We start from the raw sequence: 12,403 nt of genomic DNA on the forward strand, positions 1-12,403 counted from the left end.
TGTAGGTGGTTGTGTGGTTGTTGTGGACGGTTGTGTGGCTGTTGCAGTTTGTGCACTTGGTGTTGGCCCTGTGCTGGCTGGGGACCACATGGTTGCCCTTCCGGTTCCCAGTGGCCTCTGGGCTGTCCCAGCAGTTATCTGACTGGTACCCACGGCCCGCTTAGTTGCTAGTGGATTTGTAGTTGGTTCTGCAGCCGGCTGAGAGGCTGCCAATATAGACAGGCAGACGAGCTGGTCGTCTGTTAGTGAGTCGATGCTTTGCCCCTGCAGGTGCTCTGGGTCGCTGCAGGACAGGCGGCCGCCAGCCCAGACCGCTATCTCCACCTTCCTCCTATTCCTCTGGAGCCAGCGGTGAAGATAGCGCAGGTGACAGTCACAGTGCCAGGGGTTGTCTCCCAGAGAGACAGAGGTAAGCCGCGGCAGAGTCTCGAAGAAGCCTTGGGGAATGCTCGGCAGCCAGTTGGCCTGAAGAGAGCGTGGGGAGTTGGGCCAGGGGCACCAGCGCGTCCGGGTGTACCATTCCGATGTGGTTGCCTCCCACATCGAGCTGGGTCAGGTTGGGGAAGCCCTCGAGGAGCGTGCCAGGGGGCAGTGCCAGGAGCTGGTTGTGAGAGAAGAGCAGCTTCCGGAGCCCGTGCAGCCCAGCCCCGGGGGTGGGGGCAGGCAGCTCGCGCAGCTGGTTGCGGCTCACGTCCAGCTCGCCCAGGTGAGGCAGGTGTGCTAACAGCCGCTCAGGAAGCTTGCGCAGCTGGTTGAAGGCGAGCCGGAGCTGCCGCAATTGCGTGGGCCCAGCGAAGGCCTGGGCCTCCAGGCTCTCCAGGCTTGCGCTCCAGGCTCAGTTTCTCCAGATGCTGCAGGTGGTGCAGGAACCCCGTGGGCAGCTCCCGAAGCCCGTTGCCCTGGAGACCGAGCTCCCGCAGCTCCCCAAGGCCGTCCAAGAGGCCGGTGGGCAACGTCCGGAGCTGGCTGTCCCCGAGGTGCAGGACGTGCAGGAGGCCCAGCGGGCGCAGCATGCGCCCTGGCAGCGCCTCGAGTCGGTTTCTGCCTAGGTGCAAAAGCCTCAGCTGGTGCAGCCCGTTGAAGAGGCCCTGAGGGAGAGCCCTGATGGCGTTGTTATTCAGGAACAGCTCTTCCAGGCTTCTCAGGTCCGAGAAGAGGCACGCGGACACCTGCTCAATGCAATTATTCTTAAGGTTGAGCTTCCTCAGTTTACCCAGGTGGAGCAAGCTCCCCAGGGGCAGGGCCCGGAAGGTGGGAGCGCTGGAAATCTCCAGTTGCCGCAGCTCGGTCAGGTGATCGAAGGCGCCCACCTCCACCGTCTCAATCCTATTCTGCAGAAACTCTATGTTCATCAGGCCCTGCATGTTCCTGAAAGCTCCCTTTGGGATTCGAGAGATGCCAGTGTTGGTGAAGTAGAGCTCTGTGATGGCCGGGCCCACCGATGCCAGGATTTCCCGCATGTCTTCCTTGACAAAGACTGCCTCATGGGCTCCAGGGCTGCTACTCGGGGAGGCCAGCTTGAAGCCTTGTAGCCACAGGAGGCCAGGAAGGACCATTGAAGCCAGCGGCATTGTCCTGTGGGTGAGAAGAAATTCCTACAGCTGGCTAGCATCCTAGTATGGAGAAAAGAACAACCCTGCATCCCTTGGCCCAGGCCACCTGGCACCGGAGCACTGTGCTAGGGACGCTAACTGCCCCAGGATCAGAGCCTGACCTTATGAAAGCCAGGACAGCAGTTCAAAAGGAAGCCGGACTCTGTCCCCATCTTGAGATTTTAGGAAACATCCTCTCAGCTTCAGGACAGCCCACCCCACTGGGGGGCTGGAGTTCAGGCTGCTGCCCCCTCTCCACACCCTCCTCCCAATCAAAAGTGGCTGATCCATCTGGGTTTGAGTCCTGGCTCTGCCACTGAGACCTCAGGCTAATGCCTTCAGCTCCTGAGATCCAGTGTCCTCATCTTTAAAACACATTAATAATAATTGGGAGTATAAGGAGAAGAGTAATTTGTAAACCTTAAAACTAGAAATGAAAGCTATTGTTCTGCTACAGTCATCATCTCTCACTCTTTAATAGGCCTTGGAAATCTCACCCCTTCCCAAAGCCTTACTAAAGCAGGTGGGACATGTGGAGGAGGGGTTCTAATATTGAGGGGTGTAGAGGAGAGGGGACACGGGAAGGTGAAATGACAAAAATAAACACAAAATCACTCACGTAAGAAAACAATCCAACTGTTTTTTCTCTGTCCCTTCCTGTAATGGGTCTTCTTTTATATAAGACTGACAGCACCATCAAATTCCCTGGAGACCAGGCCATGCTGAGCTTCTGAAGACATCAGGTTACTAATGTTCACTGCCTGCACATTGGACAGGTGAGCTACCTGCCACCCAAACACCCAGCTACTGCCCACACACCTCTAGCCTCCTGGACCTGACTTAAGGTAGTGCCTGAAATAACTGAGATTTTAAAATATGGCAAGAGGAGAGGAAAGAAAGGAGGAGGAGGAGGAGGAGGAGAAAAAGGAGAAAAGTTAGAGGAAGAAGGAAGAGGAGGAAAGAGGAGAGGAAGGAAGGGAAGAGGAGAGGAAAGAGAAGGAGGAGAAAAAAAGAAGAGTTAGAGGGAGAAAGACTAAAAAGAGGAAGAGGAAGGGAAAGCAAGGAGGAGGGGGGAAGGAGGAGAGAGAAGAGGAAGAGGAGGATGAGAAAAAGAAGAGTTGGAGGAAAAAGAGGAGGCAGACAAGGAGGAAGAAGGATGCTCCATTTTCCCCAGGGTGGCAGTGTGGAAAGAGAAGTTCTAGGAGTCGAGATCAAGACCCCCTTGGGCCCCCATCCCCCACTGCCCATCAGCTGTCCATCTCCTTTCCCTGCTCCAGGGCCCCTTTCCTTCATCTATAAATGAGGGCAGTGAACTAGAATGGCCGTTAAGGGCCACTCTCCTGGGCCTCTGTGTCCTGTTCTTAACTTATTGGATGCGTTCCCTGGTAGGGCCACAAGGTGGTGGTCAGAAGCTGCTGCCCCTTTCAAACACCCCAACGAATAAAATGGAACTGGGGGTGCCGAGGTGGACTTTGGAGACAGAAGTCCTCCGGAGCAGCTATCAAGTCTCCCAAGACTGTAAAGTAGACCCAACAGATCCTTCAGGCAAGGGCAAGGGGAGAAGTAGGGAGATGCCGATGGAAGGAGAAGATCTAAGGAGAGACAGAAGGGCCTGAGTATTCCTTAGGACGTAGGGGATGAGTGGAAACCAGGGCCACCTCTCTAAAGGAAGTTAAAGAAGACTGAAGCCTAAAGTCAGGAAGACTTGAGTTCAAATCCAAGCTCAGACACTTAATGTGTGACCCTGGCCTAGTCATTTAACCTCTGAATGCCTTGCCTCAACTGGGTAATGGGGGTCATGATCACACCTAGGGTTGTTGTGAAGATTAAATTAGATACTATTTGTAAAATGCCTGGAACGTGGTTGGTGCTGATAAACACTTGTTTCCTTCCTTCATAGCAACCTTTTCCTTCTTGTAAGTAGTGCCCTTCCCTCAAAGTACTAGGCCCCTTTGGTCGCTTTGCTTGTTTTTTAGCATGGGAGGAGGGAGGCCCAAAACACTTTTGTTGGCGATGAGAAGGAAGATGAGAAGAAGGAGGAGGAGGAGGAGGAGAAAAAGGAGAAAAGTTAGAGGAAGAAGGAAGAGGAGAAAAGAGGAGAGGAAGGAAGGGAAGAGGAGAGGAAGGAAGGGAAGAGGAGAGGAGACAAATGATTAACCAGTGGGTTCTCCCTGCCTGTAGCGTGGGACCAAAAACCCGATGTCTCTCTTTCATCAAGAGATAAAAGACACGGCGGAAGCTGAGTAGTAAAAGTTGAGCAACGAGAATCAGAAAACTTTCAGTCAAAGTGGGGAAGAGCGTGGATTAAAGCTGGTAGCAACAGGACAGCGGCGGCCGGAGCCCTGTCGGGGGGGGGGGGGGGGGGGTTGGCCGGGCAGAGGCTGCCGTCGCCCAGGTCACCTCCAGAGTAGGGGCTTGCAGTCAACCTCCCAGACAGGAATGGGGCTGGAGGACAGCCACTCAACAGAGCAGCATCTGGGAGAGAGGAAGAGGCTGTACTTGGGTGGATGTCTGTAAGGCTTGTTACCAAGCCTGTGTTGTTTCATCGGTCTGAGACTCACAGTGGACATTGTCATGCTGTGTTGATTTAATAACGTTATTAAAGAATAAAAAAACAAATTCCTCTGTCTCTTTATCCCTCTCTCTTCCTCCCTCTGTCTCTGTCTGTCTCTCTGTCTCTCTGTCTCTCTCTCTCACTCATCTATTTAACTAACATGAGCCCTTGGCATGGCCTTACATTACAGAAAGTATATTTTCCAACCTTGTAAACCCAAGCATTTAAGGGGGGAAAAGAGGGAGCATTGTTTGCCACACAAACAAGACCCAAGGTTTCTCCCCCACCCCTCTTTTCTCCCAAATTCCAAATTCTGAGCCGACCGCACCATCCAAGGCCTCCCATCTAATGCCCCTGATCGTTTCTTGGGTTTTATTCTCTGCAGCATCTGACACTGGAGACATTCCCTTTTGCTCTGGCTTTTCTCTTCTCCCACTCTCTACCCCCTTCTGCTGCTAACTGGATCACCCCCTCCCATAGGGGCCCCTCAGGGCTCTGTCCTGAGCTCTCTTCTCCCTCCAGGCCCTCTGTCTCCAGGAATCCAAGCATCATCTCTACCCCACTGGTGGGCTGAGCATCTCCTTCTGAGGGGTCTCAAACTCAATGTGACAAATCATCTTTTAACCTCTCTGTGCTAAAGGCAATCTGTGAGTAGCAGAAAGGGGCTGCCCTGTATTGGTAAAGTGAATTTCCTCTTCAGGGAATGCCTTATGGCAGTGACCTCCCAACTCCAGTCCTCTCCCTCTCCCTTCATCGCCCATCTCGGGGGCCAGCACCTCCTACATCCCATTTCAACAATGAAGACACAGAGGCTCAGAGAAGATCACTCAGCTCCTGGGGGGACCCAAGCCCCATCTCTTAACTCCCTAGCCCAGGCTCTGGGCACTTTAGCTTGTCACCAAGTCCCAGAATTTCTGAGCTATCGTGTTAAAGAATAATAAAAACTGGTGTCTCTGTAGCTCTTCAAGATTTGCAAGTGAAAATGATGTGTATTATCTCATTTGGCCCTCCCAAAGCTTGTGAAGCAGGGAAACCTAGCATTTTAATGTCCATTTTACCAGTCAGGAAACTGAGACCAAGAGAAACTGAGAGCCTGTGCCATGACTACACAGTTAGCAATTATCCAGGCAGGATTTGAGCCCATGATTGGCAGTCTAGCATCCTGAAGAGGCTCTGTGAGATAGGGGGAAGTTTAATCACTGAGGACCCAGCTCAGCTCGAAGATGGGACAGTCAGGGTGGGAGAGTGAGGAGCCTGGTGGCCTCAGGGAAGGCTCCAGAGACAACGTGGCATCTCAGGGGCATGGGTCACACTCTCCCTCTTGTTAAGAGCTATGTGGGTCCCATGCAAATGCAGGGGTTTTGTATGAATGGGGTCATGTCAAAATGGGAAAAAATGCTGTATCAGAGCGCATGCCATCTGGGGAAGGGAGGCAGGAAAGGAGGGGAGAAAAATTTAAAACTCAAAAGCTTATGAAAGTGATTGTTGATAAATCAGAATAAATTAATAAAATACTTTTTTGTTAAAAAAAATGGGAAAAAGTGAGCAGAGGACGATTCCCCAAAGTAGGGGCTGCTCCCCAGGACCCAGCACTGTCAGGGGTAGCTCTGGGATGGTTCTCCCTGAGCGGGAAGGGGCGACCCACCACCAGCCTCATTTCTGACCTCCCATGGGCACAGAGTAGATGGATCTTCCCTGAGGAGGCCTGGGAAGGGTGAGGTGAAGGTGGCTCCAGTGAGATAACACCGGAAAAGGGCTTTGGAACCCTGAATGTGTGCCATATGTGGGTCCTGCCGCAAATGAATTCGACCCAAGCCTTCTTTCAGTCCAAGACAAGGTTTATTAGAACACCGGTGGGGGGGGGGGGGGTGAGATTCCAAAAATCTGAGCTACTGACCAGATTTTAAGAATCTGAGCCTTTGTAATGGGACTACAACCCAGCTAGGCTCTTGAGGTGTCTAAGCCACCTAATAGGGCAAGATGGACACTTCTACACAGAGGCTGTGGGGAGATCTGGATGTGGTCTGAGAGTGGCCAATAGCTTGGGTGCCTGGGAGGTAACAGAGAAGGATCCGGAAGGGCCAAGTGCCCCAGGCAAACTCCAGGGACCAGGGCCTGTGGAAGGGGTCTAGGGTGGGGCCGGGTGCAGACAAAGAGGGCCACAATGAAAAGGCAATGACTAACTGGGAAGGGCTGGGTGCCCCAGGCAACCTGGGCCACGTGGAAAAGTCCAGGGGCTTTTCGTTTTTGGGGTCCAGATCCCAAAGACATGGTCTTTTCCTTTAAAGGGTTCAGATCACATCCCCATCACTGGGCTGTGACTTTAATTACTAAATGACCATAAGAAAGCTTGGGGATGGGCTCACAGACACTGACACTGAGCCAGCATTAATGGTATGGCTCAGAACACAAGGACGGTGCATCCCTGTGAGGCTCAGAAGGCCTGCAAGGAAGAGCCCCAAGGGGAGAAAGGGAGGAAGAGGGACAAAGAACCCCTGGGGGGGGGGGGGGGGGGGGGGGACCAGTCACTGGCCTGACCCAGCGTCCAAGTGAGATCCCTCCAAGCATGGCACACTTTACCTTGGGAAATCATCACTAGTACCCTTTATTTCTTGGTTTCTTAGGGAACACTCATTGGGCTGGAGGAGCTCTCCAGAGCTTCAGCCTGGGACCGTCTCTGGCCTCTCTCTAGCTCCCTCCACCCAGGGCATTAATGGAGACAGTGACTTGGACTGAGCCGCAACTTGATTTCAAGACCCATTCCTGAGTGGCGTTGAAAGTTAGGCCCGGGGTGCAGGAGGTCTGCCTGGGAGAGAGCTGCACGCGGAGCCATCGACAGACCTCCTGGTCGCACGCAAGCACCACCGTCCCGTCCAGGTTGCTGTAGGTGCATCTGGTGGGGGATCGATCCTCCTCCGGCAAGTCCCAGCTGCTGCCTGACTCCTCCTTCTCCGCCAGAAAACGTCGGACCCCGTAGGGCTCCAGGGGCGCCGGGCACACCAGCTGCTCCTCCTGCAACGCCGGCAGCACCTGGCCCTTTAAGTACTGGGGGCTGGCGCAGTAGGTCTGAAGGTTGAAGAAGCGGTCGATGTACTCTCGGAGCCAGTTTAGGAGGTAAGCCAGGCGGCAGTCACACGCCCAGGGGTTGCCGTGCAGGGCCAGGTTGAAAAGCTCGAAGTTATTGTCAAAAATGCCGTCGGGGAGGGTGGTCAGCGAATTGTCGGCGAGGCTCAGCAGCTCCAGGTGGGTCAGGTTCTGGAAGAGCTGCCTGTCCAGGGCCGTCAGGTTGTTGCTGCCCAGGTAGAGCTTGGTGAGCCTGGGCACGCGGTCGAAGACCCCGGGCGGAAGGCTGCTGAGGCTGTTGTGCGACAGGGTGATGACGCTGAGCTTGGGGGAGTTTGTGAACGTGCCCGCAGAGACGTTCTCCAGCCGGTTGTTGGACACGCACAGCCTGACCAGGTTGGGCGTCTGCTCGAAGAGGCCGCTGGGGAGCACCCGGAGCATGTTCCCTTGCAGGTTCAGGAACGTCAGGTTGCCCAGGGAAGAGAAGATGGTGGGGGGGAGGTGGTCGATGGCGTTATGCTGCAGCCAGAGCTTCTGCAGGGCCCCCAGCCCCAAGAACACGCCCTGGGGAAGCTCCGAGAGCCTGTTGCCATCCAGAAACAGCTCCTGCAGGTTGCCCAGGCCCCAGAAGGCCAGACGGGGGAGCGTGGCCAGGAGGTTGTCGCTCAGCTTCAGGGTCCGGAGGCTGGCCAGGGGACCCAGGAGCTTCTCAGAGATCTGCCCCAGGAGGTTCTGGGCAAGGTTGAGGAGGCGCAAAGCCTCAAGGGGCTGGAAGATGGCCGGGGGCAGCGTCTGCAGCTGGTTCCCTTGCAAGTGAAGGGACTCCAAGGTGTCCAGGCCCTGGAAGAGGTCGGCTGGCAGGGCTCTAAGAGTGTTGAAGTTGAGCGTGAGTTTGCGGAGTCTAGTCAGGTTCCTGAAGGCCTCCCCACGAAGACCCCCCAGGGGGCTGCCGGTGATCTCCAGGTCTGTGAGCCCCGGCAGCCCGCCGAAGGCCTCTGCCTGCAAAGACTGAATCTTGGTGTTGAGGAAGACCACCTTGGACAAGCTGCTGGCGTTGCTGAAGGCCCAGGGCTGCAGGGTCAGCATTGAGGTCTCCACGAAGATGATCTCAGTGGCATCCTTGGGGATGTCCCGAGGTATGTCATCCATGTCCTCGGCGGTGCACACCACCTCCCGATTGAAGCAGTCACAGCCCACAGGGCAGGCCTGGGTCAGCCTGGCCAGGAGCAGCAGGGTGAGGCCCAGAAGCATCGTCCTGCTGAGGAAGGAAGAAAACATGAGGTTCCTCTTGTCCTGACTCGGTGGTGCCAGGCCTAATGCTAAAGCATGGAGTGTGCAGACTTAGGGGTTAATGGCACTCCCACTGAGGGCCACCAGCATCTGTCCGCAGGGTCTGCCCGCTCTCAGAATGAGGCCCCAGACCACTTTTCTTTCACATTCTTTCTTGGTATCCCCGTCACTTAGCAAGGTGCCGGGCACACAGTAAGTGCTTAATAAGTGTTTGCTGTCAGACTATCTCCTCGTATGAAACCCCGGCTGAGGTCAACACCATCTCATTATTCCCATGTTACAGAGAAGCTGGGATTCAGACCTGGTAACCACCCAGCCAATGGCCCCAGGACCAGCAAAGGTCAGAGCTGGAACGCATTGTCTTCCTTCAGGACCCAAAGTTCTCCTTCCCCAGTTCTCCCCACCCTGAGGAAGGAAACAAGCATTGATTAAGCACCTACTGTTTGCCCAGCACTGAGCTAAGTGCTTTATGAATACTGCCTCATTTGATCCCCACAAGAGCCCTGGGAGGTGGGTACTATTAGTATCACCATTTTATACCTGAGGAAACTGAAGCAGACAGAGGTGAAGTAACTTGCCCAGGGTTACACAGCTAGTCAATGTCAGACGCTGGATTGGAACTCAGCTCTTCCTGACTCCAGGCCCAGCTCTGTATGGGCACCAGGCACTACCTAAGTACCTCAACCCTAACCCTAAGCAGATTAAAGACAAATACGGCCAGAAGGCTGATGTAGGGCACAAGCTTTAGAATCTTACTTAGCCTGGTCTCCAGAGCAGCTGCTTTCTCAGACCTTAGTCAGCAAGGAGGGCATTGGGGAAAGGGCAGGACCCTGGAGCCACCAGCTCAGAGTGGTGGATAGCTCTGGCTCCAGCCGGGCCCTCCCAGCTCCACAATGCCTCAGGCCCTCAGTCCTGGCCTCTCTGCCCTGGAAGACGCCCCTGCCCTGTGGCCCATCTCCTCCGCCTGGTGGTCACCTCTCTGTGCTCTGCTATCTCTCTCCCTACATACCATCCATCACCCAACTCTTGATATATCCCTTTATCATCTGCCTACCCATCTCTCTATTGTCTTTCATCTATCTAATCTATCCTTCTCTCTAGATAGAGACAGATGTCATCTGCCTTTCTCTGTATACCTAGCTCTTCATTATCTTTCTCCCTGTCTACCCACCTGTCTCCAATCTCTTTAACATCTGCCTACCAATCTCTCTCCAACTTCTGTCTAGCCAGCTCTCTGTCTCACTCAGAATCTTCCATCCAGCTGAGAGCTGTAAGCCTTGCTGGCTCAATTCCCCAACACCTGGGAGGAGAACCGCACCATACCCACTTTCTACTTCAAAACCTGTTTGTGAAAAGGCCAGAGGTCACCAAGAATCAGCAGACTCCCAGGCTGACCTCAGCAAGCGTCCCCTTTTGTGTCTGATCCTCTGCAAGTTGCTAATCATCAGAACATCAGAAGTAACCCCAGACCGGCTCTGGTAACCCCCAATCTAGTGTGAGAGGCAAGTCCCCCAGTCTCTGTCCTGGAAAGAGCATAACCGGAGGACTGTGTCCAATGATGGGTTCTAAAATTCAGGAAGGATGTTGGCAAGATGAAGAGGGTCCAGAGGAGGGCCAACAAGATGGGGGAAGGGCCTGAGTCCAGGTCCTGTGAGGAAGGGCTGAAGGCTCTGGGAATGTTTAGGCTGGAGGAGAGCAGACTCAGGAGGGCGTGGGAAGTGTGTTCAAGTCCTGTGGCTGAGAGATGAGCCTTGTTCTCCATGGTCCTGGGAAAAGAACCAGGAACAGCAAAGTGGGAAGGGGGGAAGGGAGTAGAAAAGAGCCCAGTCTAGGCTGCATGTGGGAGAAAGCCCCCTCGCCATCAGAGCTGTCTCATAGTGCTTTTGGATGGCTTAGGAGGGGGTGGGCTCCTCCCCAATGAGGGTCCAGGCAAGGGCTGGAGGACCACTTATTGAGAATGACAGCAGGAGGTGTGACCCAGCACAGCAGGCAGAGCCCTGTGTCTGAAGGCAGAGACCCTGGGTTCAAATCCCATCTCTGACACCCTTGAAGGCCTCTGACGATCCCTCCCAGTTCCAAACCTGGGATCCTATCATTCTGAAGTCCCTTCACTTCTGGGATTTTGCATATAATTTTAGCCCTAAATAAACTCTGGGACAGCAAGGGCTCTGTCTTCATCTTTCCTAACTTTTTTTTTGGGGGGGGGGTGAGGCAATCGGGGTTAAGTGACTTGCTCAAGGTCACACAGCTAGTACACTTCAAGTGTTTAGTCTGAGGCCAGATTTGAACTCAGGTCTTCCTGACTTCAGGGCCAGTGCTCTATCCATTGCGCTACCTAGCTGCCCCTATCTTTCCTAACTTCTTAAGCAATGATTGTGCAGTGGATAGAGCCCCAGGCCTGGAATCAGGAAGACCTGAGTTCAAATCCAGCTTTAGACACTTACTAGCTGTGTGTCCCTGGGCAAGTCGCTTCACCTCTGTTTGCCTCAGTTTCCTCATCTGTAAAATGCGGATGATAACACCTACTCACCTACCCTGCCGGGTTGTTGTGAGGATCAAATGAGATAATATTTGTAAAGCAACTAGTAGAGTACCTGGTACATAGTAGGTATATAATAAACTCTTATTCTCATCTTTTATTTAGCAAATTCAACTCCACAAACATGAAGTACCTACTGTATACAAGCTTTTGTGTTAAGAATTCAATAGAACCAGAACCAAAGCCTGCCCCCAAGCAGCTTCCAGTCTAGGGGGGGACACAGGGCACATACCCGGAAGGTAAATACCAGCAAAGGGAGCCCGAGGCCCAGGAGGAATCCAGACGATTCTCCGGGAACACGGGAGGCAGGAGAGAAGTCAGCGTGAGTGAGTGGGCCGTGCGGCCTGCCCTCGAGGATTCTGGGGCCTAGGAAGACTGCAGAGGTGCACTTTTCCCTTCCTCCTCCCCTCCTAATTCTGACCAGCTCCTCTTCTTCTCCACTCCACCTGCCCAACTCAGCCACCCCTCATCTGGGAGCTCAGTCCCCAGCTCTGTCTGACCCCTGCCCAACTCCCGCCCTGGTCCCCCAAGGGACCTGATTCCCTAGCTGTACTTACACAGCCCTTGGAAGGAAGTGTCGTCACTCTCATCGTTTTTTACAAATGAGGAAACTGAGGCTTTGTGCCCAAGGTCACAAAGCTAGCAAGGACCGGAACTGCTACTAAAATAGTAACCGTGAGAATTTGTATAGTTTTTAGGTTTGCAAAGTGCTTTACAAATATTCTCTCCTTTGTTATCACAACAATCTGGTGAGAGATGCTATGATTGTCATTGTCATACAGATGAGGAAACTGAGGCAAACAAAAGTTACATGACTTGTCCAAGGTCTAGTAAGTATCTGAGGCTGGACTTGAACTCGGAGCTTCCTGACTCCAGGCTCTGTGGGCTATCCACCTGGCCCCCAGACAGGCAGGCCCCAGTTACTTGTCTCCTCACCCCCGATCCACCTAGCAAAACATCCCCTTTGTCTGCCCTTCAGCCTCTCTCAGGCCACCCTTGGCATGCCCTCTTTTCTTACCTCAGCTTACCCAGTACTCTCTGTCCCCTTTGCCAACCTTAAGGAACCACCCTCATGCCACTTCTTGCTCCCATCTTGCCATTAGGACAGTGTCTCCAGCCTCAGCTATTCTGTAAAATTTGTCCCAATGGGCTGAAAGGGTGGACACTATTGTTCCCAAGCCTCCCATCATCCCACAGGATGATGGTGGCCAGGATCCTTCATCTGGCACCAAATGCCGGAGAGGAAAAGACATGGACAGAGACAGCAAGACAGAAACACTGAGAGAAAGAGGGGAGGAGAGAGGCAAAAACAGAGGGGAGAAGAAGAAGAAGAAGAAGAAGAAGAAGAAGAAGAAGAAGAAGAAG

General features: G+C 53.6%; 1 protein-coding gene across 3 annotated transcripts in view; it reads right to left on the reverse strand.

Annotated features, from left to right (window-relative positions):
• Positions 1–5,966: 5,966 nt before the first annotated feature.
• CPN2 (carboxypeptidase N subunit 2) overlaps positions 5,967–12,403 on the reverse strand; it is a 10,256-nt gene continuing 3,819 nt past the window's right edge. For 2 of the 3 annotated variants that reach the window (XM_027848724.1, XM_027848723.1), the window contains exon 2: positions 5,967–8,467. In XM_027848724.1, the coding sequence (XP_027704525.1) occupies positions 6,835–8,460 (1,626 nt within the window). In that variant the 5' untranslated portion in view covers positions 8,461–8,467 and the 3' untranslated portion in view covers positions 5,967–6,834. Of the gene's footprint in view, positions 8,468–11,270; positions 11,526–12,403 lie in introns of those variants that run through there. The other variant, XM_027848725.1, reaches the window with a different exon arrangement.

Source organism: Vombatus ursinus, unplaced genomic scaffold (assembly GCF_900497805.2).
Source record: "Vombatus ursinus unplaced genomic scaffold, bare-nosed wombat genome assembly UNPS02006874.1, whole genome shotgun sequence".
Lineage (NCBI taxonomy): Eukaryota > Metazoa > Chordata > Mammalia > Diprotodontia > Vombatidae > Vombatus > Vombatus ursinus.